Source organism: Phaenicophaeus curvirostris, chromosome 5 (genome assembly GCF_032191515.1).
Source record: "Phaenicophaeus curvirostris isolate KB17595 chromosome 5, BPBGC_Pcur_1.0, whole genome shotgun sequence".
Taxonomy (NCBI): Eukaryota; Metazoa; Chordata; class Aves; order Cuculiformes; family Cuculidae; genus Phaenicophaeus; species Phaenicophaeus curvirostris.
This window is the reverse complement of record NC_091396.1, coordinates 46,817,952-46,844,357: the sequence shown is the minus strand read 5'-3', so window position 1 is coordinate 46,844,357 and position 26,406 is coordinate 46,817,952. Positions and strand designations below refer to the sequence as shown.

The following is a 26,406-nucleotide window of genomic DNA, read 5'->3' as shown; positions in this document are numbered from 1 at the left end:
CCTCTCCAGCATCATCTTGCTACTGCTAATGTTCTGGAACAGGTGAGAGGTGCTGTAGTGACATACAGGCTATATTCCCAAAAGAATTGTCATGTAGTAAAGCACAGACCTAATCTTAAGGTGTACTTGTAAAAAATCATAATTGTACCTCTTTAAATCTAGCTGTATGGAAAACAGCAATATGGATCTGGGTTAATATCTCGAAATACAATGATGAACATTTAGGAGCCCTGCTTTATTTTTTTCAGGCAACAGGTAAAACAAAGCAAAAACATTTAATAAGAATTTTACAGGCCTGACTCCTTATCACCTTCCTGGAAAGTAATCTACTTTTTTTCCTTCCATGTAACAGATCCATTGTGGAAAATTGCTCTTCCGCATTGTAGAAATATCTAATTAAGCACCAGTTGACACACACTGATGTACCAGTTTTTCTGTCCCATCTCAGATGCCTGCCATGTACAATTTGTTACTCAGATAAACCAGAAGGAAAAGATAAAATACTGCAAAACACATTTTGTCAGTTGTTAATCAAATAATTTTAAGCAATGTACTGTGATGGCTTGGAGTCACTGACAGACATTAAGTTACCTTAATGTACATTCCCAGATCCCACAATTCATATCAGAACCAACAAAAAGTACCAATAGTTAGTTCTGTACTTATATTAATACAGATTCATCAACATAAAACATGTTCAGTGTAGGATTTTAAGGGAAAAAAATATAAAGAACACCTAAGGTAATATAAAAAACAACAAAAAACCCATCTAAAGGTAAAGAGACATATTAGCAAAACAATGATTTTTGATCTATTAATAATAAGCTGATGCCTAAAGTAGTCTGTGGTCATGCAGGTCACTTGTTTATGCAGTTATGTAATCTAAAGGATAGATCTCTTTCCTAAAAGTTCTCCCATTCTTTTATGCTTAAAGGAAGTTTACACTCACAGGACAGGGACCTAGACTTGCTGGTTTGAGGACAGCAGTAACAAAAGTAATTGAATCGAGCTCACTACAAAAACAATTTATTTTTTTAAGATCAGTTAGCATGGCATTCTGCTTATGTATTAGACTTATTCTCAACAAGCTAATGCATGTTCTCCTTCATCAAACCTTCTAAATCTCTTAGATACAATCATAGAATTCCCATATCTCCTTTAGGATATTTTTGGTCCGTTGCAGTGTGCCTCTTTGTGTAAGAAATTAGTACTAGGTCCTAACACAAACTTCTCTGTGAACTCCTAAAGTTCTCTGTCAACTCAGACTTGAACGCTTACAGAAAATCTGCTGCTACATTTGTATTGCATGTGACACAGAAAGATACTGTTTCCGTAGAAATGGAGATTATTCACTTCATAGAATATATTCAACAGTAATGACTTCTGGTTAGATGAGAGTGCATTGAAAACTTAACATTGATGGGAAAGAACATTCTCTATAGGGCCAAAGAAATTTTATAACACACTATACTCAGAACAAATATCTCCAAAGGCTTCATTCAGTATGTACATAAGCAACCTTTTACTGGAGACAAAGAAATTTTCTTCAGAATCAAGAATGATACAGAGTTCATAGGAACACGAGTCAGCTAGTGGTTACCATAGAGTGCTTTCTCCTCTCTATGGAGAGCTGACTGTAGAAAGGAAAAAAAGTAGTGCATTGAAATTTCTCATAAGTAGGGCATCTCACAAGAACAGGCCAGCCAGACTAAGGTAAAAAGGAACAGTGACAATGAAAGAAGATATGATAGCTAAAAATGGGTTTCTTATAATATAGTCCTAGACCTTCAAGAAAGTCAGAAATGCCAACTATTCCCCACCATGTATTTAAAGACTTTTTTAAAAAAAAATCAGGTTTAATTTAATTTTATTATTAATTATTATTATTAGGCAGATATATTCAGCAAGATTAATATACATATAAAAACCATACCTTTAGAAGCTACAAAAAATTGAAGGACATTAGAAAATTCGAATAAGTTTAAGTTGCAACATTAGTTCCTGATCAATTACTTTTTGTTCTGTTTTTAAATTTTATTTCAGACATTAGTAAGAAAGATTTTTAAAAACTTGTGCATGAGAATGTATTCACTGACATACCCAGTTACAACACTGAGTTAAAGAACAAGGTTTCCATTGTCAAATACTTGGGATAGTCAGTAAATATCAATAAAACCATACAATTATTAAATTAATGTCAAATTTGAGTTGTGCTTTAAAAAAATAAACATTGCATTTGATGTGAAAGTTCAAAAAGGAAGTATCATGGTTTGCAACACGAAATAGCGTAAGTTCAACATGATGTAAGCTCATTGGACTCCTGACAGCTGCACCATGACATGATTAAGGAGATTCCTGTCCATTTTCATTCACACAAATTTTCTGTAACAAACCCTTTTTGACCTCAGTGCAAGGCCCTTCTGGAGCTGAATGATACATATGTTCAAACAATCCCTTCACATAAATAATTTATACACTCCCCCCTTCCCTCCCCCCCACCCCCGCTATTTTTCTCTTTGAGTCCAGCTTTGATTTGAGGCTGTACTTTGTAAAGAATACACAGGATAAAAAAAACCACTTAAACTTATTTTAGGAAATACTTTTCGTTTCACAGCTCTTTTACCTTCAGAATCCATGTGGGTCTCAAATGTCCACAGGATATAATTTGTTATAGTAAAATTGTGTTGATTAGTTTTGCTACTTGTGATTTAGTAAATATTTTTCCTCCTAGAGGTTCTAGCTGCTTAAATGATATGAGTTCTAGTAGGAACCGTTCATTTAAAATAACTCTTTTTTCCTTTCTCCTTTGACTGCATAATAAGTTCCTGTATATCAATGTGACTTATGATCTGCTTCATGACTTAGCTTCTTTTAAGGAACTGTACCTCAGAAATGCATTCTTTCACCTATCCTTTCTTCTTCCTCATGAAAAATTCTAAAGCATAACCAATCTGGTTCTGTGAAGACTGGGATAAAACAAGTATTTTATTTCATTTAATACTCGTGTACAATTAACAATAATTGTGCTGCATCTCTTAAATATCACTCAGTTTTCCAATGAACTGATAAGCATCCAGGCTCTTATGACCTTAAGACTTTAATGGTAACATTTTGAAATTTGCTGGATCTCTGAGTCTTGTTTAACCTGAATACTCAAATATTTCAAATATCAGAGACATTCCTGAGGACTAAATAGTTTGGAGAGGAATTTGACAAAATAGCTCTTTTTTTTATTTATTTATTTTTGTCCCTTTCTTCCCCAAGAAAATCTAGCACCTATTTCATAAATTAAAAAAACCCCACCCTGTTGGCTGGCAGTTTTCTGTCTTCTTATTCTGGAGCCTTCTGTATCACCGACTATACAGATAAGTAGTTCAGATTCTCTTCTGAACTGATAATCTTATCTGAACTGATAATCTTTAACTTAGATCAAATTAAAATGGGAAAAAATCAACAGTTTCCTTGTGCTAAGCACTATTGGCAGGAAATTCTTTTGACACAGTGCAAATGTCCAGGGGAAAACAGTTTAAATTTACTCATGGGCAAAGCAAAATTTTCTTCCAAACCCCTACAATGTTGGAAGAAGTTTTGCATTCCCATTCACGGTTCCTTTAAGAAAACAATCAATCTTTATTGCATTAAGCTTATTTCTAAGCCAAACTGGATTCTTAAGCCAACAAAAGTAGAAAAGCAATTGAAGCTCTGAAAAATATTGCTGCTTGGCCTAGATACCAATCATGATGATTTACTGCCTCTTTGGTGTGAAAAAGTAAAGCCAAAAGGTTCCAGCAAATTGCACTGGACAGAAAGTAAGTAGTTGCTTCCAGGTGGAATATTAATCCAACCTGATGTGTTGTCAAGTCTGTGAAGATGCTAACAAGAATACCATAAGAAAACATTCGTCTATCCTAAATTAATGCCTAAGGCTGTTTTATGAAAAGACACTACAGCAACAATATTTTCTTCATTACTTATAAGTCTTCAAAAAGAATGAGACATCGTATCTAATGAGCAGTTATTAAATGAAAGGTTATATGGTGATTTCAGTGATTTAAGAAAACATTTTGAGATCTGTGCTCAAGGTTTAAATGAATTCTACCTCTCTTTCCCTTATAAGAGATGGAATTTCAGTAGGAGGAGGGCTAGTAAGCAGTTAGCATGTGATAGCTCAATTCACCCAGTGGTCTCTGCCAGATCCCTTTGCAATTTTATGGATGTCCATAATCTCAGTAAGGCTTACATACAATGAATTGATGTCAGTATAGCAGGGGCACACGGTAGCCTGCTACAGCATGCAAAGTCTACCTTTGGGGGCTAAATCCTCTGCTGACATAAGTAGACTCAGTTCAGTTCAGCCTCAAAACTCTTCTAAAGCTGATGCTGTGTGCCCCAGAAAAGAAGGCTTGCATGCATCATGGAGAAGCTACTATTTTTCCTTAATAGCTAATAAAGGGCACAGATATTGCAAATCACAAAAGTTTCAGAAGTGTGTTTGTGATTGGGACACACTGAAACTATTTAACCACTTCTGTTTTCAGGCAGCTGAACTTAAAAACTCACAGTATACTAAATTGTCCCATTTCCTTAAGTACATATGTTGTTCTGAATACTATAAAGTCCAATCTATTTTTTCACATTTTGTATTCAGCAAGGAAACTGAGACAAGCCTATTATTACAGTTCATATTTAGGACTAGAACTTTCGCTCTTCCATAAATCAGGAAGGAATACCAACACTACAATTAGCTTTAACATTAGGTCTGTTTACGGATAGCTGTTTATGTTGTTGCATCACTGTAAGTCCATATTGCGTTCTATGTTATATAACACTGGGAATGTTTGCATTAAAATCAAATCATATAAAAATCTCTACTTGCAGCACTTCTTATAAAACAGCTGAAAAAAGTCCACACCTGAAATCACAAATCTGGCATATAAAAAAGTGAAACAGGAGGGCCGTGCAATTAAACAAAATAATTATAAGGCAGGTGGCCTGGAATCTTTGTATCTAACTACCACAGACTGTCCCTCTACAAATTTGTGCAAAGCTTCAGTTTTACCTTGTGTATCAAGGACTGTTACAGAGGATTAATTCAAATTTGGGATTTTATTTTATTTGATAGGACTGAAGAATAGCTGAAGTCTTGACATTGTTTACCTTCGCTTGAGCTTTTGGATATTATCCTTTTCCCTCTGCCTTCAATGTTCTTTTGCTATTCAATTCTCATTTCATTTCTTGTCCTCCTTTTCCCTTTAGTCCTGGATGCCCTTGACTTTATCTTCAATTCCCTCTGATCACATTGTTTGCTGGGAGCCACACCTTTCCTTCCGTTCATCTCACCATGGACCAGAGATAAAAGCTGACCTTCACACTGCAACTCTCCTCAGCTCACTGCCCTCATGACAAAAGACAATGAGGTCTCAGTAGCATAAGCACTAAAAATAGGAGAGAGAATTATCAAGCAAGACAACAGCAAAAAGTACTCCTCTGTTAAGGCAACCGGAGCTGTTTCTCGGTTTCTATTGCTCCAAACAAAAGCTTTATGCTATTGCCAGTCTCTATTTAATCTTGTCTCTTTTAGCTTCAAATATTTAAGGTCCAAATTCAAAGATGCATTTAGGTCAAAATCACTGGGAAATTCAGAGGCAAACTAGGACATTAGAGTTTAAACATCTGTCCACAAGGGGCAGCTAACATGGACCACTGTAACATTAATAAAACTAGAAAAGACTTTGAGAAGTCATCTAATCCAACCTGCTGCCCCAGGACAAGATCAGTAACATTTCAACCTCCCTTAGATTAATCTTACAATCTTATCTTAGATGACTGAGAAAATGAGTGCCTTGATCCTGATAATCTAACCCAGAAATACAACAGGAGCAAAACAAGAAGAAAATTCAGACTAGCAGAGGTGTTACAAAGTTAATCAAACTTTTTTAAGAAAAAAAAAAAAAGCTAGTCTTGTGAAAAATGGGATTCAGGTCTTATTTCATAGGAACAGATTATACTGAATCATTTCAGTCCTGTATAAGCTGAAGCCATGAGCACGAGATAAAAACAATCTGCTTTAGTTCTCTTTTGATTTATGTCAGAGAAGTGAACTAGTGTATAGTATAGAGAAAGCAGCTACCAGTTCAACTTTTTTACAGATACGAAACAATTTGTGTGTTTACATTACTGGTTCTTTGAGACATTTTATAAGTAGTGTGTAAATTATTGTTTTTTCACTGACCACGTCCAAGTTAAACCCCGTATCAGGCAGACGAGGCTTAAGTGGCTATTAAAGAACAATTGAAACTATGCATTGATCTTTCCATTCTAAAAAAGGACAAATTTCATTTTGCAGGAAGAGATCTGAAACAGAGATCAGAATAAAATCCACTGCTACTGTCCCCACATCTCTCTTCTACAATTCCTCTGGGGAAGGTCGGGATCTGATTTATATAGGCCAGTGGGAACAAGCAGCAATAACCAATGCTAAAAGCATTATTTGTATTGACACTTTAAATTCTATTAACTCCCACTCATCTAGGTGTTGCTTATCTGTTTTGTGGATTACACAAAATCAGGGCAAAGAAAACTTGGATCTAATTTACATGTGTTGGGTTAAGCATGGAGCTACATGAGTGCAGCTCTTTTGCTTGCAGGATCAATGTAAGACCAAAGAAACAACTGCCTTTGCATAATGCAGGATCTGAGGTAAGAAAACTTGTGGTCTTAGAATTTCTTCATAAAAAGTCCGTGTCTCACTATCACATCCTCACAAATAAGAGCATTTAGGTAGAGAGCTAGCTTAGGTATGACACAGCCTGCATGGTGGCAGGACTAGAAAGAACACCGATTCCTGCAGAACCACATAGGACTTAGTGCACTGTACTCCCCATTCAGAGAAGGGCTCCTCTTTATGTTTATTGGATGTTACAGTGAAACCAAGACTCCTTGTTATAAGGTGCCGGTAGGCACTCCAGCATCCCTGTAGGAATCAGCTCAGTTCCAGCAGGACTGGCAGTCTCTGCCTTGGTGCTGGCAGTGGTGGAACAGGGTTGGCACCACTGGAAACATTCAGATGTTTCTTGATCTCATTTCCCTATGTATTATCAGGGAGATGATATGGAGAGCAGAATGTAAAACAAACACAGAATGTATGTACTGTCCCATGAACACAGTGCTGAATACAGGGAAGCTGCTCAGTCAATAACATTAACGATGCCAATGCCTTTAAAACATTAGTCAAATGTTCAGTCAAATGTTGCTAGAGGACCGGAAAGCTAATCAGTTACAAACAGCAGAAAGGCAAAAACCCTAGGGAAGGGGGCAAGTTCTCTAGGGTGAGTTCCAGGAAACAGCTAAAAGCAAGTAAAAAAACTGATGAAAGAAGTAGCTTATTAAGCAGCACTTTCTATTGAGATCTCATATTAGACAGTGCTACGGTCTCCTCAGTGAAATTATTGAATTATTTAAAATTTTACTAGATAAAGTGGTAGGGGATAATAGCTGATTATAGAATGGATAAATGAGACCAAACAAGTCTTTTCCATCTCTAATTGCTACAAATGAGTGATCTTTACCTCCTCTTGAAATAATTTATTCTGTTTGTATCAACTTAGAAAAAGAAAAACAATTCCAGGACTCGGCCATAAGCCAGTATGTCTTCTCAAAGACCGGTGCCATGAACTAGAGGCAGAGGAAACATCCATATGATGAAAAAATATTTACTGAAGAACACTGTCAGAAGTAATGTAGATCCATGGGGAAAAGAATTTGTAGCTTCTGTAGACATATTTTTCCTAATACAACCTTTAAAATCCATTTATTTCTTGGAATTCACCCAAGTTTTGGAAATTGCCATGGAAATGTTAAATAGTGAAGGGGTAAAATACCACTCAGTCTACACACAACACTTCGTTATGCAAAGGGAACCTCACTGACTATGAATCTGTGGGGCTCAAGATTAAAAAAAAAAAAAAGAATTTGCAAGTTCAACACAAGAGTTTTCAGTCTCCAGAGAGCTGTAATTTACTGACCCCAAAAGTTTTTCATACTCAGTGAATCGTAGAATATTTTCTATTTAAGTAATGTAAATTGGGGTTTTATCCCTGCTGACTGGAAAATTGAGCCACAGAGGGCTAAAAACATTGCCCAGGACCACAGGGAATGACAATCTATAAAGCAAACATTGAATTTCAGGAAATTCTGTCTCCCAGTTCTGTGTCTGGCCCCATATATTCCTGATAATGTTTTCACAGTTGCCCTGCTTTGGTCCATGGTATTGGATTTCAATTACTCCAAGCTTTCCAGTGTCTTTTAGTGAGCAGGGAGATGGTTGATGTGGAAGCGTGGGTGCCTTCTGTCACTGCATGTCAGCTGTGTCAGCCTGAGATTACAGCTGGCACTATTCTTTCTGCAGGCAATAAGATCAGAAAAGCACAATGTTGTTGTTCAAACCCCTGATCCCTCAGGCCAGATGTTTGTTTGCTCACTCTTACTTCATGTGCGTGTGCACAAAAGACAGGGACAGAGGGAGAGCCAGAGAGAGAAAGAGAGAGAGAAGAAAGAGAATATATAATAATGACTCCATTTGAACAGGAAACTGAAAAATAACTAACCCAAGAGAGAAACATAACTATATTAATGTCTGGGAGTTCACTGCACTGTGCTGTCTAGCAAAATTCTTACTTTCCAGTGATCTTATTTAGCCTGATTCTCTGTCTGAAAAATATTACTCCATCTTTCTCTGCAAAACATTATACAGCTACATCTTAAGTATCATCAGATAATGGAACCAATTGTAATTAATCTTACTCCAGTAAAGGAGAAATGTATCAGACATTTTTAGTGATAGCGCTTATGTTTGGTACCTGGATGTTCAAGCAATCATGGACCAGCGGACAGAAATAGATAAGAACAGCTCATAAGATTTGAGCATTCAGAAAGTTAGGATAGGCATGCTTATGTGAGCCATTGTACACTTCACCCTGAAATTGTTAGGAAGATTGAGCTATCAGGATATATCTACATCTCTTGTAAGTAATTACTGTTCATGGAAAATGGCACGGTGATGATTTTAGTAGGGAGCATGCTGGATGTCAAAAAGATACCAGGAAAAAAACCATGGCTTAGATCCCTCTGTGGATGCAATACACCTGTTTTGCATCATAGTATCTCAGAGACAAGGACCCAAAGGTCTGTAGTGAGTTTAAGGATGTGGGTGTGGGGTGCAGGGATTGAGTCCACAGCTGCCCCCATTCAGCTGCTGATTCATCCAGGGCAAGGGTAAACTGTGACACTGACCAAGGGAAGATGAAAGAACTGAGATTCAAGAATCAAGATCATCAAGAGGAGAAGAATCAGAGAAATGGAGAAAAACTACAGATGCTACTAAACTGCCGTGATTTTGTTTTGTCTTGGTTTAAATCTGGCCGAGCAATGTGCTCACAATATGGCAAAATACTTGTATCAAATTCCAGTTGGAGAGGGAGTGAGAGTGTTCCCACATGATCATATCTCTGTGGATAAATTAATGAGTGAAAAAATGAAAGCATTTGCTTTCCAATGGAGTAATGCAAATGTAGTGTCTCTAGATGTGCTATAAACACTTACAGCTTATGTGACCTCATGTTTCAGGTCACAAACTAATCATAATAGTAGGACAATTTTTGTTTCAGAAGGACATCTTTTGGGGCATATTTTTGTTGTTGCCATTATGGGTTACTGCAATTCTCTGAAGCATCAGACACTTGGCTGCTCTCCAGCTCAAGACGCTGATTGGATGTACAAATAGGCTCTGGGAGAACAGAACAGAAATCATCCTAAATCCATGACCATTGGACCTAAGTGTCATTTTGACTATTAAAGCAAATTTTCTTCTGATTAATTTGTTATTTGCCTGCAGACTTGACATATAGGACATCTTGTCTAATTCAGGAAGATATAAGAATGATGCTACACTAATTCAACTAACAGTGTGCAGCAATATAATACATACCTCTGTTCTTTTGGATGGCACTGACAAAAAGTTTTCCTCAAATTGTCAGCACTTTCTGACAGTAGTTTTTCTTTATCCATGCTATAAACAAGACAAAGTATTTTGACTAAATTAGAACTAGTATTGTTTCTGTGGCCTGTATTTGCATGCTAGAACCACCTTCTATGTGAGTATTATGTAGCCGTAATAGAGACTGCTCCATAAGAATGCTTCCTTTTCCTTCTCCCTTCTTTCCCACAGCAGTGGAATCCTAGATGGCAATAGACAGTCATGGCTACTTGCATAAGGACACATTTCCTTCCTTAAGTTATCTCCTTCTTTCAATCCTATTGCTATTAAATAATGTGTACTGTTTGTTCTGCCTGGTTACCTTACCTGACTTAAAAAAACCACGAATTTCCCTCTTCCTTAATGTCAAGCTGGCAGAAATGCTGGTGTTTGATAGACTATCACTCACATGGGCTTGAATAGAGGAAGGTAAAACTGCAACTCATGGAGACTGATGGAATGCAGAGTCTCTTAAGAGCCTGGATCAGTTTTGAGAAATGAAACTTTGACAGGAAGGATGAATACCAGAAGTCATAATATAGCCGCTTTTTGGAATCTGAAAGACAGACAAGTCCTACAGCACTTCCATGTGACTGTTTGGAGATACAGGTAAAGTGGAAACAAACCACAATATTATGTCTTGTGGGAAAGCAAAACATGAGTCGCATAGAAGTTAAACTGTGAGCATAGTGACAACTTCTATGTAAATTTTTTGTCATGTCAGATCCTATTGCATCATCCAGGATAGATGCACATGCATCAACATGCATTAACATGGGTGGTTTTGCATAAACTCCAAAATACATTCGTCTTTGGTGACTTAATGTGTGTAGGTTTATATCTCAGAGGATACAGGGGACCAAAGCTGAGTGCTCATATCATGTAGCCATATTTATCTGTTTTGCAACCTTATAAATATATTATAGATGTTATGGCCCTGCAGTGACAAGCTACAATCAGCTCTTGATTTCATCAACTTGTCATGCTTTAATCATCCCTCTTGGCAGATCTTTCAACATATGTCACAGTACTGCCTTCAAAATGGGCTTCTCCAATGCTGTTTCATTAACCCTGTCTTTTTATATGTTTTAGGCTCATTATGAAATGCAGTAAATCTGTCAAAGGCACTTTACATGCCGTCTCAAATTCATGCTGATAGGAAGCATCTGAGGGCTCATTTAAGTCCCATAAAATGAGCACAATATGAAAAGTCAAAAAGAAAGATATGACAAGAACCCTGGGGATCACATTTAGCCCACAAGGCTAATCAAAATTCAGTGCTCTTGCTCCTAGCTCATTACCTGCTCCCAAGGGCATTTTGATAGGAAAATATTAAGACCACAGTAGGATCTGGCAGTACGACAAAGAAGCCCCTTCAGCTTGCACATTAAGCAACAGGATTTATTGATGACTCCAAGCAGTCAAGTACAAGATCCATGTGCCTCCTCATAGAGGCAACTGGATTCAGCCAAGCTTCTTACTACAATCTTGGCTTCAGTGGCAGTGAGGAGGATAACAGCTTCGAGTCTGAAAGAGGGAATTCCTAAAGGGGCACAAAAAGGCAGAAACCATATTTGTGGGGTGGAGAGTGTGTGGACAGAATAGCTAATGAGGAGATGCCAAAATCACTGAAGAGACAGAGGAAAGCTGGGGAGAAGAAGCCAGGCTCTTCAAAGCACAGAGAACTATTTCCTCCAGTAAGCTCAGATACCAAATATTTGGAAATCATTGAAGTAGTCCAATATGACCTGTGCAGGATGCTGGGATCCCAGTATGCTGGGATACAAATTTAGAAAGGAAGAACTTGTTGCAATGACTCATACATTCTAGTTAGTTCTGCTTTTGACTTTTCCTTGTTAATGTCCCAATCAGCATTAAACTCTGCATTCCTGAGCTCTTCAGAACTAATCATCACAATATTGCATATTATTTTAATATCAGAGAACATATCAGCTGAAGAAATTATATGTAGCCTTCTCTTAAATCCTCCAGTGATGCTAGTACTAGATTATTCAAACTTATCTTCTCTTTAAATTAAATAAAGCAAAGTTGGGGGAGATAATATCCCATTAGGCAAATTGATAACTGTTAAAAAATACAGACAAGTATTTCAGAAATGCAAGACCTTACAAAAATTACACAGGGAGAAAATTAAAATGTCACTGATTAAAAAAAATAAAGAAGTTCTATAACCAGAAATGAGGCTGGTTTTTTCAGATATATTGAATTGACTCATAAAGACTATCTGTCTTCAGTAATCCTGCATTGGTTATAACTGAAGACCACTACAGGTATCAGACACTATTCCTCTGCAATTAAGGCACTCTTAATTCCTGATCAGTGTTAATGCTGTTTCACAAATAGGAGGGTTAAGTTATCCTCGTTCAAGTAGTCACCAGGTAAGAAAACACTGAGCACAGAAAAGCTGGCTCATTCTCCCACTCTACTCTGGGAGAACTACTATCTGCCCATATTCAGCATAAAGCCAGTGCGATGAACTCAAGACAACATGCACTAAGAATCTGGAATCAGTCTTGTGAGACCTCCTGTTTCAAGGACGATATGGGGGCTAATATATAAAAAATCAGCAGTCATGGCTGGAAGCTGTTTTCTACGGTTCCCCTCTATGCTTTACATCAAACAAATCCCTGTTGAATTTTGTTTTTAACAACTACAGCAATCACTGCATTATCTGAGGAAATTCCTCACCATAACAAGCTCTTGTGTGTTTTGTGTAATTCCTTTACAAATAACCTTGAGTCCTGTGTATGTCCTCTTAATATCTCAGGAGAGGATCTCACTTTCTCCACCTCTCTTTCTTGCCTGCTTCCCCTCAGCATCCCTCCCTCCCCTCAATTATCTTTTACTGTCTTCTGGGTGGTTATGTTTAATCTCAGGATTAGGCAGAAGCCTGCAGTTTCCCTTGAACAGCTTATCAGCTTCCAAGAGACATTTACAGGGAGAGAAAGACTCCAGTTTTGATAGCAGTAATTGTATTTAGCTTGTATGATACAAGGCTATTTATCTCACGGCTGGGAAATCACAGAGGGAGAGAAAGAAAATGTTGCTGATAAGAACTAAATAAAACCAGAAAGAATGAAGAAAAGAAAAGAAACAACACCCTCCTCAAAGTCCTTCCAGTAGAGGGATGAGGTGGGAAACAGACTTCATTGAACAAAAAGATCATGTCACTTTTGGAAGGAGATTTAAAATATCAAGGGAACGGTGATAAATGACTTGAGTAGGGCAAGAAATGACCTGTTTCAATGTAGACTATAAAATCTCTTTCAGTGGTGACAATTGTGTAAAACTTCTTCTCTACAGTTAAAACAGATGAGATGAGACATACAATACCTATTAAATCTATAATATATAGATGCTGTACACAATTTCACCTGTCCTGAGACTAACTTCTTGGAAATTTTCTCAAAGATGAGAGGTTATAAGGTAGAGGCAATTTTAGAAAAACTGATAATCACTACTTTCTTTCCAGAGCTTATGTCCCAGCACCTTTCACTTAAATGTAAAACTATAACCTTTGATAAATAATCTCTATTACTATAGAAATCAGGTAGACTAGAGTAGAGCAGGGAAGAATAGACTAGAACAGAACCAAACTTTAGGCTGACCAAAAGTTAAAGCATACTATTAAGAGCATTGTCCAAACACCTCTTAAACTCTGACAGGCAAGAGGCCTGTTGACCACTTCTCCAGGAAGGCTCTTCCAGTGTTTAACTACCCTCTTGGTAAAGAAATGCTTCCTAGTGTCAAGTTTAAACTTCTCCTGGTGCAGCTGTGACTTATTCCCTCGCATCCTGATATCGAGACAGGAGATCAGCATCTCCCCTCCTCAGGAAGCCGTAGAGAGCCTCCTTTTCTCCAAACTGGACAAACTCTGAGACCTTAGCCACTTCCCACAGGAGATACCTTCCAGCCATTTCATCAGCTTTGTTATCCTCCTCTAGATGCATTCTAGGACTTTCACTTAAATTTTTCATAAATTGTGGGGCCCAGAACTATGCATAGTACTTCTGGTGAGGCTGTGCCAACATTAAATGTAGTGGGATAATCCTCTCTTTTTACTGGCTGGTTTTACTGTGTTTGATGCACCCCAGGATGTAGTTTCCCCTCTTGGCTGCCAGGACACACTGCTGGCTCATACTGAGCTGCTGTCAGACAGCAGCCCTTTCTGCATGGCTGATCTGCAGCCGCTCCTCTTCCATTTTATACTTGTGTCCAGCTTTACTCCATCCCAGGTGCAGAATCCAGCATTTAGACTTGTTAAATTTCATGTCATTAATGACTGCCCAATGCTCCAATCTGTCTAGATCCCTCTGCAGGCCTCTTGTCCCTCAAAAGAGTCAACAGCACCCCCAGTTTGGTATTATCAGTAAACTTGCTAATGGTGCATTCAGCTTCTGCATCCACACAGCTGATAAACATATGGAATAGAACTGGCCCTAAAATTGAGCTCCAAGGAACACTGTTGGTGACTGGGCACCAGCCGGATGTATCCCCATTCACAATAACCCTTCGAGCCCTGCCCTCCAGCCAGTTCTTCACGCAGTGCACCATGAACCTGCTCATACCACAGGGGGACAACTTGTCCAGAAGGATGCTTTAAGGGACAGTATCAAAAGCCTTACTAAAATACAAAGAACCTACTTCTGACGTCTGTCCTTCATCCCCTAAGTGAGCGACCTTATCATAGAAGGATATTGCATGAGTTAAGCAGTACTTTCCCTTGCTGACTGTGCCTTATTAAATGCTTTTCAGTAGTACTCAGTATAATCTTCTCCATAATTTTTTCATGAACTGAGATTAGACTAACTAGTATGTAGTTTCCTGGCTAACTTTGAGTCAGCACAGACATCCCTATACTCACAAGACCTTTGGTAGATGATTGAGAGGGGTCCTGCCATAACGTCTGCTAGCTCCTTCAGTACTTTAGATTGCTGGAAGACTTGAAGGAATCAAGTCAGGACTCAGCCAGCCTTCTTCCCTGTCTCACATAACGTGCCTGATACTAACCAATCAATTTCAGATGTTTTACCAAATAAATTAAAAAAAAATATTGTAGCAAGAGAGACTTCATGCCTGTTGCATTTGAGGTAGGTAAGACAACCTAGACGACTATCACTTTAACTTGTGCTTCTGCAAAGTGTTATTTTTCAAGCAATGGTGAGTTACAAAGAATGACTTCCCCTCACATAGACTACTAAAGATGTAGTTCAATGAAGACTTAAACTGGTATAAACCAGCCTTACTGATAAAAGAAGTCATCTTATCTTTCCCTTTCTCTTGACTGATCATTTCTGCTTCCATGCGGCTTTTTTCTCTGGGCCAGTTACATGGTGAATGGCATTGATAAAGTGATCCCCCTGAGCAGAAATGAGAGAGAGCAGAAAACAGAAATTTGACTATTTAATCAGCATGAGTATGGGAAGGAGTAATGAAAGAAGGAGCTCCTCTGTCCAGATCCAGCTGTATACTACCATAAGATCCATCTACATCAGCATTTTGGCTTGAATCAGGAGCATGCCTCCAAGGTGTACCTCCCAACCTTCTCCACTTGCTACACTTTGGTTCACATACTGAATTGCTCTCAGGGAACACAAACTGGATTCCGTTCAAATGAAATTAAACACAGAGATATTAGGTCTCAGACTCAACTTCTTGCTTTATAGGTCAGGTCACAGTACATACCAAAGCAGTCACCAAGTCCCTGCAGTTTTGCTGCTAACTGTCCAGCTTTTCCTAAAATCCAGCTTCAACTAAAACGTGTGCTTGAGAGAGAGAATGCCGTAGGGGCACAGAGGATGAGATCTTTTCTCTTTTATTCAATACCAACAGCACTGCAAATGAATGTTATTTGAAAGGGCAGGGACTCCTACAAGAAAGCTGAGAGATCACTCAAGAGAATGACAAAGGGGAAAAATATAAAATCTGTGTTGGGTGGATGAACTCATGAGTTCCAATAAGGATCCACTTGTTTAATGCTGTCCTAGTTCTTATTTTTAATATGCATGAATAAAATTCAGGCTACAGTTCTCTTACTAGATCATGTATTTCTTTAAATGACAACTCCTTCCTACCTCTTGCCTCCCTTCCTTTAATCCTATCCTTTCAAACATTAGTCCAATTAGACTTTATTTTGGTGTCACTGATATTCTTTCTTTACAGCTTCTCTTCACCTAGCTTTGTTTCATTTTCTTTGTTTCATTTTCTATGGCAGAAAATGCAGTCAGGGCATGGATGAATGAACAGGAATATCAGGCTTGTTTCAATGTACACTACAAACGTGGCAACACACAATTTGTTTGCAAACAAAGACAGTGGAGAGAAAATCTCCTAAGAATTAATGAAAACTTAGGGGACTGAGATACCTCAGTTATGTGTCAAGATGGATTTGTTTTTAACCCGTCCCAACCTCAGGATTCCTAATTTAAATCCTTGTACCCTACTGTAAAGTGCCTCAAACCTGATAAGTTTTATCGTAACCTGAAACAAAAACATCAGATACTTCCTCTTCCTGAACTAGCTTTCCTATCTTACCTACTTTTGGTCCAAAATTACTCCAATTTCATCACTAAAAAGCTGAATAGAAAAGCAAGAATATAACAGTGGCCATGTACAACCTGTTATCTGGAATGTACACCAAAGAGTGAAGGCACATGAGACAACAAAAGAGAGGCAGTCATGGAAATCTTCCCTTTAGAGCAGAGAAATTCATTTGTATGTCAGCAAGAGGTATACACCCTGACTGAGAAACACATTATGATGACCAGCTCTGTGAATCACGTACAATGAATTGGCCACCAGCAAAACCTGTGGAAAAATACTTTCTCCTGATAGCGTGCTTAGGAGAGGAGAAAGGGCAAAACAAATGCAAATAAACAAAAAAATGTCTCAATGGTTTTGGCTGAACTATGACACAACAACTGAATTGCATATAGCAGCCCCTGTGCTCCCCAGTGCTAACGCTGCTATTTGCCATCACCCAGTTTTCTGGAGCTTCATCTCAGATACATGTACCGGGCTACTGTTCAGTGTCTTACTGCCAAGTAAGAGAAACTCTGGCAGCGTTGGAATGGTACAGTGAGAGACCATCCCTAATAATTGGAAGTATTTCAGTCCCAAAGCTTAGCCAACCTGAGCTCCAAGTTGATTCCTTCCTTTATCATTCCTTTTTAAGACTTTTCCTCAAAAGAAAGCATAAAGCTCATATTGCAGATGACTAAGATGGAATTGGATGCTATAAAAACCAAAAAGTCAGTGCCTGAATTGTAAGTTTGTTGGTTTTCTGTTTTCCTTCCACTTCCTTGTCTTTTATATGAAGTTGCAAAAATTTGGAGTATTTCAGTCCCATTGGGCTAGTTTCATTAAATTTCAATTTAACTGAAGACAGTGTTTTAAGGAAAGCCAATATTCTCTCTCTTTGCTTATTTAATGAACATCCCACTTTTATTTGTATTTTTCATTGAGCAAGTAATTATGAGTCTAACGTATAATCCTTCCTCAGGTAATAAAATTCACACAGGAACATGGAAATGCCATTTAGAATGCAGCCCTACTGCCTGAAGATTGCACCACATGTGATGATGAGGAAGATACTTTAGCTAGTTTATAAAATTTGCAAATATTAGGCTGCAGCACTGTGCAGAAAATCAAGTGCACGTGAAATTTTTCGTATTACAGACAGCACAGAGTACCCAAACATGCACATGCTACAAATATGATGGTTTTCAAACACTACCAATAAGTATGTTTCCAGAATTTAAGTGTTCCTATGCATAAAATACAGAATTCCGTAGCTATTATTACACAAGTTTGATACAAATTGCAGTTTCAGCAATCTCCAGCTGAAACATGCTGGATTATCCTGGGTCAACCCAAACACAAAGCTTCCCACAGAGCTGAAACTCTGCTGCAAACCACTTTGATCTTGCACTCAGTACATGAAACACTAGTGTAACTCTGGTCTGTGAAAGAAAATAAATTATTCATTTCAAAAGCTCCCGTTTGGTCTTCTTTTAAACCATTAATTGCCCAGAAAATGGGACTAATAAGGATTAGTTTCCTGTAGTTGCTGGCATCTCTTATTGAAGCTTTTCCTGAGGCATTCATAATGCCTCTTTATTATATGGATATTCTGGAATTTAACATGAATTAAGATTAAGCCACAGCCTCTTGGAGGGCTGGAATATTGCCCTCCTCACTTAGTTATTTTCCCTATCCATGAAGGATGTATATTTTTTTTTCCTCACTTTTGTCCCTTTTAAAAATTCTACTTGAAAGAAACTGGAAAAAAATAAAGGAGACACATGCACACACATAAAGTCTGATCCCATAAGCCTATTTTTACAAGGACAGGCTGAAAACTTCATCATGTTCATGTACAAACAGCCAGATTGAAACAGATGCATGGAAAGGAAAAGGTATCTGGAATATAAAGGTGTCCTTTTCCCTTGGGGTACAATGACATAAACTCAATACTAGCCCAGAACATAAGATTAATGTTGATTCTATAAAAACATACAACTTCTAATAAAAACACAGGAATATCTTTAGCCAAGACAGAAGCAGAGAGTACTGAGGTAGTCTCTGATTGTGATTTATTTTCCCTTTTAAAAAAATCTGTAAAGCAATGAGCTGAATATTTTTTTTCTTTACACCAGGGACTTACTACAGCAAGTAATATAAGCAGAAAATTTATTCATGGGGTTTTTACTGACTATAATTGGCTGCCAACTGGATCAGAGGTATTTTACCACAAAATAATTGATGAAATGAGCAGAAGAAAGATGCTCATTCTGGGCCTTTCCTAGCCACTCTTCCCTCTCTAACCAATGGATAGCGAACATAGAGTCTAACTCAGCATGTCTGTCATGGCATTCTTTGAAAGCAATTAGTTCATAGAAATAAGGCCAATTATTAAAATGTACTTTTGGCATATACATCATCAGAACACTGACAAAGTATTGTGCTGAATATGTGGTACAGAGCACCACAGGATAGATCACTCACATTAAAAACTTCCTAGTGCACTTTCTGAGTGAGTGGAAGAGATGAAATTATAGAATTGTAGAAAGCGAGGTTGGAATGGTCCTCAAGGATCATGTAGTCCAACCTTTTTAGGTGATACATAGTTTAAATGAGATGGCCCAGCACTCTGTCAAGCAGAGCCTTAAAGGTGTCAAATGTAGAGGAATGTACCACTTTCCTGGGAAGATTATTCCAATCTTTAACAGTTCTTATAGTGAAAAATTATCTTCTGGAATCCAAACGTAATCTCCCTAGGAGCAATTTATACCCATTACATAACAAATAGGATTTTTCTCATAATATGAGGTTAAATAGCTTATGGGCAACTTGCATACAAGCAGTAAATTGTTTTATATTTATCACAGAATTCTTCCTTCTGTCCTGGGTCAGTTATGTATCCCCTAGAAAGGAAAAACTGGAAGTTGCTTAGACTTAATACTGAAAACAAAAAAGAAGATCATAGCTTGATCTCAGACAACAACGTGTTAATAAGAATGCGGTTAACCTTGGAATTCTTTTGTGCTACTCTTATGCACCAGCAGCATTACATATGGCAATCTGTTTTTCACTGGGAGTGAGTCTGACCTTTTAGCACTGTGACACATAGTATCACAAGGGTGTGATTTGCTAGTGGTAGGATAAAATATGGGACAATGACTCAAGTGCCAGTTTTTCACTATTCCTGGTGGATTTAGGTGATGATTTCCAAAGAGATTAATTGTTCCACTGCACTTTGACCTGAAGTCAACTAAGAGTTTACAGTTTTGGCTGGATTATATGTCAACCTTTATATCTGGAGACCTAAAAGAGAGAGTGAAATCCCGATGATGAAAAATTATGAGGCAAATAGAAGGTCTCTTCAAATACTTGCAACTTAATCTTTTACATTCCTTATACTTAAGTTCTATATCTATATAGACAGCATCTTAAGTACAGCTAGAGTCACCTCTCCTTTTTGCAAGTTCTGTTCAAAACTTTTGTCCCTTAAATAATTAGAAAATATCACAAGTAGCAAGACCAGGTTTGTTGTCAAATCAGTTTGTAACTCCGCAGAAACAGGATTCACTGAGAGACCTCTGAAATAGCTGGATGTACGTTCATCATACCATACAGTTGCCATGCTTATTCTTTCAGTGTACAGGACCATTAACTGTTTTCCAACAGACAGAATATGTAGCACCAGGCTGGTAAATTTATTGTTGAGATGAAGCAACAAAAATTTATCTAGTATCTAGTTGTTATTAAACATTAGTGTGTAGGTATAGATATACTGAAAGAGATAAACAAAGAGAAATAAGTATATACCTGTTGGGTAGTGTTCATTCACTGGCCAGCTGTCAACCTGAAGCGTGGCATTGCCACCGTTCCTGGTAAAGCGTACCACATGGTATTTGCCATCATTTACAGGTGTGCTTTCCTCTTTAATAGATATATCCACTGTGCCAATATTAAAGACTACACCAATCTTGCCTTGCTCCTAAAATAAAAGAAAAAAGAAACAAATGTTTGCAAATTGTGGCCTATTAGGTGAATGTTCTTGGCCTATAAATCTCTAATGGGTAATTGTGCCAGTAGATGGCACTGAAGAATACACAGAAACACCATTTTGAGCTTTGTCAGGACACACTTCATTTGCTCTGCTGCAACATAAATATTGTCTTTTGCTCTCTTCTTTACAGCACTCACATGAACATAGCCAAGCATTTGTTCCCTTAAAACTTTAAAGAAGGCAGGTGAGAAATCAGGAAAAAACCCCAACAACAAATGAACCAGGAAATATGAATAGTTATTTGAGCAACATCTCTACTGTTTATTACCAGTCTCGTTCAATTGTCATCTGAAACACAGCCACTTAACACTAGTGATTTAAACAGTGCCAGAAATTCCTATCACTGTACAATATACAATTAACAGTAACGCATCTTCAGGTCCCCAACAAGGAGAGGCAAAGTATGCTGGTGACAATGTTTTATAAAGGCAAATTAGGTGTACTGCACAGCTTTGGATCTCATGCAGAGTATCATATAGGAAACCAATACATTTGCTACCCATCCATACTATAAAATTGGCAATAGCTTTGTTAACTGTCTCAATAGAAAAATCAGGAAAGAAACAACAAAGAGTAGACAGCCATATCGCATCCAAAAATAGCCTCTTTGAAGCAAGACTGAGGTATACTAAAGGGGCAAGAGACAATTCCTTTTACTGTTATTACCTTCCCTTAATATTATCTTATTATCTGCTTGGTGGGCAGAGGACTGCTTCCTGCAGGGCTGTTACCCTGACTAACTTCTCAACATCCATGCTAGCAAATCTCAGCAATAAGAAAGATACCTCTCCTCTTGTATTTAAGATACACATCTCCTGGATTTATTCCTGTCTCCTGGCATCCATGGATCTTCTCCTTAAAACCCTCATGTCTTCCAGTTTCCCACAGAGGCCTTTCCTGACTCCTGACTCCTGCTTTACCATTTAGCAAACATTTCAAGGTTTACTTATACCAAAATACTCATCACATATTCCTTTTCCCAAGGTCCTCATATAGAACCATAGAATCATTTAGGTTGGAAAAGACCTTTAAGATCATCAAATCCAACTGTAAATCTAGCACTGCCAAGTCCAACACTAAATTATGCCCCTATGCACCACATCTACATATTTTTTAAATACCTCCAGGGATGATGACTTTACTGCTTCCCTGGGCAGCCTGCTCCAGTGCTTGAAATCCCTTTCAGTGAAGAATTTTTTCCTAATACCCAATCTAAACCTACCCTGCTGCAATTTGAGGGTATTTCCTCTTGTCCTATCCCCTCTTGCTTGGGAAAAGAAGTCAAAACTCACCTTGCTACAACCTCCCTTTAGGTAGCTGTAGAGAGTGATAAAGTCTCCCCCTTAATCTCCTTTTCTCCAAACTAAACAAACCCAGTTCCCTCAACCACTTCTCATAAGACTTGTTTCTAGACCCTTCACCAGGTTAACTGCCCTTTTTTGTACATGTTCCAGTATCTGCTATCTTCAATACCTTTCCTTTTTTAAGATTTTTTTTTTCCTAGCACAATCATCCCTAGTCCTCAGACTACAACACTGCTATTAAGAAAGGAATACAGACAGTCCTATAGCTGAAAAGGTCGTTAAAAATTCAGACTGTGCTTTGACTTCTTGTAGTTCAGCACCCTGGTATCTCATTATAATGGTAAATTTTAGACTTTGTTAAATGTATGCTGGATAGCAACAGTCTCATGTGTGTTCACACTCTGATGCTTTGGATGGACTTCTTTTCAAGATATTAATAATCTTTTTTCATTGTTACAAGGGGTAAGTGGATTGCTGCTCCAAGCAGATGTGTGAATTCAGATAACATTTGAAACAACCAACTTTTCTTCTCTTATGCTACCACAAAAATAACGGACTTTTTAGTAAACAGACATTTATTTCAGGTAAAACCATTGCTGGCACAGCTTTATCACTTCATTGATATATGGAGGAAGTTATCTCCCAACACCATTTTAGTGTTTTAGTTTTTAGTTTATTGTGGTTGCCTGCAAAGGCAAAAATATGATTTTTGTCGAAGACTCAAACAATGTCTGCTGACCAGGTAACCTGGATACTGATGCTGTGTGTTTTTTTGAGGTGCTGCCTTATAATTAACCTCCCAGCCAATTTCTTAAACAGCTTTTCAATCTCCATCAATACATCAATCTTCCTTTGCAAACTGTGGCCAGATTGTGAGGAGTCCACCTTGGTGAGGGCATAGCATGAGCAGATAAGATGAAAAGCTGTGCCTCTTCAAGCCCTACAAGCTTAACAAGGCAGAAATAAAAAATTGCATGTGAAGAAAGGAATGGTGGGAAGTTAATTAATCTCTCCCATGGAAGGAGAAGATGTTTCTGATCTACATCCTCCCCTTGGACAGAGATCCTGTAACTCTTTAACACAAGTTTTGCAGAAGCACAACTTTGTGCCAGATTTCGATAGTCTTATTTGACTTATTAGTAGGAGCTGGTCATGAAAGTGGTTCTGTTCCAGTTAACAGGATAAAACAGGATATAACACAATAGTCTGAAAGCAAAGCTATTGAAACTAAACTGCACACACAAACTTCAAGATATAGTTTATTCATGATATTTTTTTATCTCTAGGGCACCACCAGACAGGCACAAAAAAAAAATATTAGTTTATGCATTTCTGTCAGGAAAAAAAACCAGCAAAAGCAGACCAGAAAGAAAATCCTACAGCAAAGAACAGTGACCATGGACACATGGGGCAAATCCAGGATTTATTTTCAAGATCTCTTCAATTCCAGTTTCCTACACTACAACACCTCATTAAAACCAGCTTTTACGAAGACCTACTTTCCCTCTATATCTGAAAGACAAGCTTTACTGTTAAACTTCAACACTTCATGGTGGACGTGACCTTTCATTCCTTTACCCATACATTCAGCTAGTAGATTTTCTTTCTATGTTATCAAACACAGGTGTTAACTGGACCAGTAAGTTACGTGATGAAGAAAGATTTACCTTTAAGCCCCTATCTGTAACATTTATTTTGTAGTTAGAGAAAAGAATTCCTAACCATAGAGCAAGGGAATAGCAGAACACAAGATCGCATAGAGTATATAAGTTGTATGTTGTAAAAGGGCTCAGGAGAATTTTAACAGTGTGCATTTTTTCCTCTCTGTGTCAGCATTCACTGGGCTGTCCCAAACACTTTGCACAAAAAGGTGACCATGAACTAATGTTTTTGAAACCTCCAAGTGACATCAAGTGCTGGCACTATAACTTGAAAACTGAGAACAAATTTATTTATAAATAATGAAGTGAACTCGGCATTCAATCTGTATTTTACCTTTCCTTTATTTAAAGCCACTGTGCCAAAAAGGATTTTTCAAGTTACTCAAGAATTTATCTTTTACTGATTTGTCTTATAAAATTGCTGCCCTCAAAGCCACATTATTATTTCCTCACTTAAAATCCTTCTGAAGATAAACTTATGCCATAATGTCTGCAGGACTTCAGGCTAATAATAGTGATTACATAATGAAATGGTTGTAGATATAAGAACAAAACCCAGCTAAGTAGTAAAAAGAATGTACAAGGCCTCACCTTGACCTCTCAATCCTATACCAAATCCTTCCATAGGCTCCTGGCAAGAGTTTCTTGTTGTATGCACTGTTACCAAAGTATTTTGACTGTTACTAAATAATATAGGTTCTAATCTAGAGCCTGAATCAGAAGTTCTGCAATCTATTGCTTGCCCTTAAGCATTATTTAACTTTGGGCAACTTTTTCTTTTACCTTTCTGTAAAAGAGATTTTTCATCTGTGACAGAGAGGCGATAGTCACATATCTTTCCAAGATCTGCAAGCCTTGTAAATACAGATACATTTTACTTGAACATTGATCATACCCTGACAATCCCAACCCTTTCAGCCCTGAGACTGACAAAAATGCAAGAGGCCAGGTCTTGAGGTTTTCTTAGCTTCTGCTTTCAACTCCTCTCCGAAGCTGTTTGTCTCCTCTGAAGGGACCTCAGGAACATTTCTGAGGTCTAGTGTTTTTGCAGGTATGTTTTTCCTCTTGTTTCTCTCTACCCAAGGAGAACTAGAGCCTGTCTGCATGCAAATTATAAGGCCTTTGTTTTGTCTGTGATGTGTCTTTACATGGTAAAGGCATCTGTCTTTCTGTAGCAGATCGGGGGAAAGACAGTCAAATGGGGGTAGCAGTGATTTTGTAAGATGAGCAGCTGGAGTGTGTTAGAGAGGACATATGTGAACAGCCACATGCACTGTGTGCTCTGACAAGGGTTTTAACTTTGGGTCTTCTTTTTCTTAATCTAAAATTCAAATAATTCAGACTGAAAGTATATAGCTGTTCCCTGTGTGCAGAAAGCATTTAATTTAAAAGAAAAACCAAACAAGCAAACAAGAGAGAGAACCCCAGGCAACAGGACAAATCCTAATCTTAGCTGTAACAATATGAATCAATAATAATTCTGTTGAAGAAACTCAATTCCTACTGATGCAAGTGGAAGCAGTGTTTATCCTGGTATATTTATATTATTTTGTTTATTTTTCTGAAACTAAATGTAAAAGGAAAAAAAAAATTTATAAAACATAACTGAAATCCAACTAGAATCCCAGGATAAGTGTGTTTTCTCACGCTCATTTTACTTCATCACTTTTTAATAGTCACTGCTGTGCAGACTGCCTACTCCCCTTGCCCTGGCTGGTTCCAGCATGACTAGACATGAGCCCAAACCTGGCAGACAATATTCCTAGTTACTACTTCCTGAAGATCACTGATCATTTTGCTGCTCTCATTTGAAAGTGATGTAATTTTTTTTAGCAATACAAGAAGCCATTTTGCACTGTAGGAAGGTTTTGCAAAATTTTCTTTCTTTTTTTCCCCCACAAATGCCACACACATAATATTTCAACTCTGCCACCCTCCAAATTCAGGAAAATTGCTTTGTTTTCTTATAACCTCAAGCACTGCTTTTCATAGAATAGCTTCCTTCTATAACACGTAGGCTCTTCAGACTTGCAGTCTGTGTTCTTAAAGAGAGATTGAACTTTTATTTCTCCCTCTCTGGATTTTTTTTCCCCACTTTTCTCTTTAGGTATTTCTTTGATTTTTCTTGGAGTTTGTTGTTTATCTGGTAGGGTTGTTATTTTTCTTTTTTTTGCTTTGCATAAAATTTCTGGATATTACTCTAGCTGTTAGATTGCTCACTTCTGTGGTTTGGGGGGGACAGTGCTAAATGTAGTAATGCATCCAGGAGAACTAAAGTATAGATGTATACTCCACAAAGGACATTCACTAATTACTACAACATCAAATCATTTTATGTGAACTTTCACTATAAGCAGAAACTCAGAAAGTTCTTTACTAATTAGAAAGAGTGTGAAAACGAGCATTGTGCTTTGAGGACACTTCTGAGCTGCAACCAGAACTAAACGCATGGCTGGACAGGCCGTTCCAGGATATCTATATTAATGGATTTAAGAAGGGGAACTATTATAAGCTGTATTCAGCACAGAGTAAAAGGCAGTGACTTCTATGACACTGGTCATATTTAATATAATTTTTAATTCCACTTGGAGGTAAATCTGAAATCAAAATTCAGTATATACAAAACTCTAGAGTTGGTAAAGGAAAAACTTACTGGATGAAGTCTTCCTTTATCCACATAACGACGGCAGGGAAGGTATGCTCAAGAACCAGTACAGCCACCCTGGCCAATATAATAACCAACAAAAGCAAAGGCAGCAAATGTTGCTAAACAGGCACTGAAGCTCACTTGATTTGGAAGCTTTTAATCAGTGT

At 37.8% G+C, this 26,406-nt stretch overlaps 1 protein-coding gene across 32 annotated transcripts in view; it reads right to left on the bottom strand.

Moving 5' to 3' along the window:
- The window catches only part of NRXN3 (neurexin 3), a 960,997-nt gene that overhangs the window by 119,060 nt on the left and 815,531 nt on the right, over nucleotides 1-26,406 (bottom strand). For all 32 annotated transcript variants that reach the window (XR_011337550.1, XR_011337551.1, XM_069858542.1 and 29 more), the window contains one exon: nucleotides 20,384-20,555. Coding sequence is in view for 30 of the 32 variants with exons in the window: in XM_069858542.1 (XP_069714643.1) it covers nucleotides 20,384-20,555 (172 nt within the window). In the remaining 2 variants the exon portion in view is untranslated. The remainder of the gene's footprint in view (nucleotides 1-20,383; nucleotides 20,556-26,406) is intronic.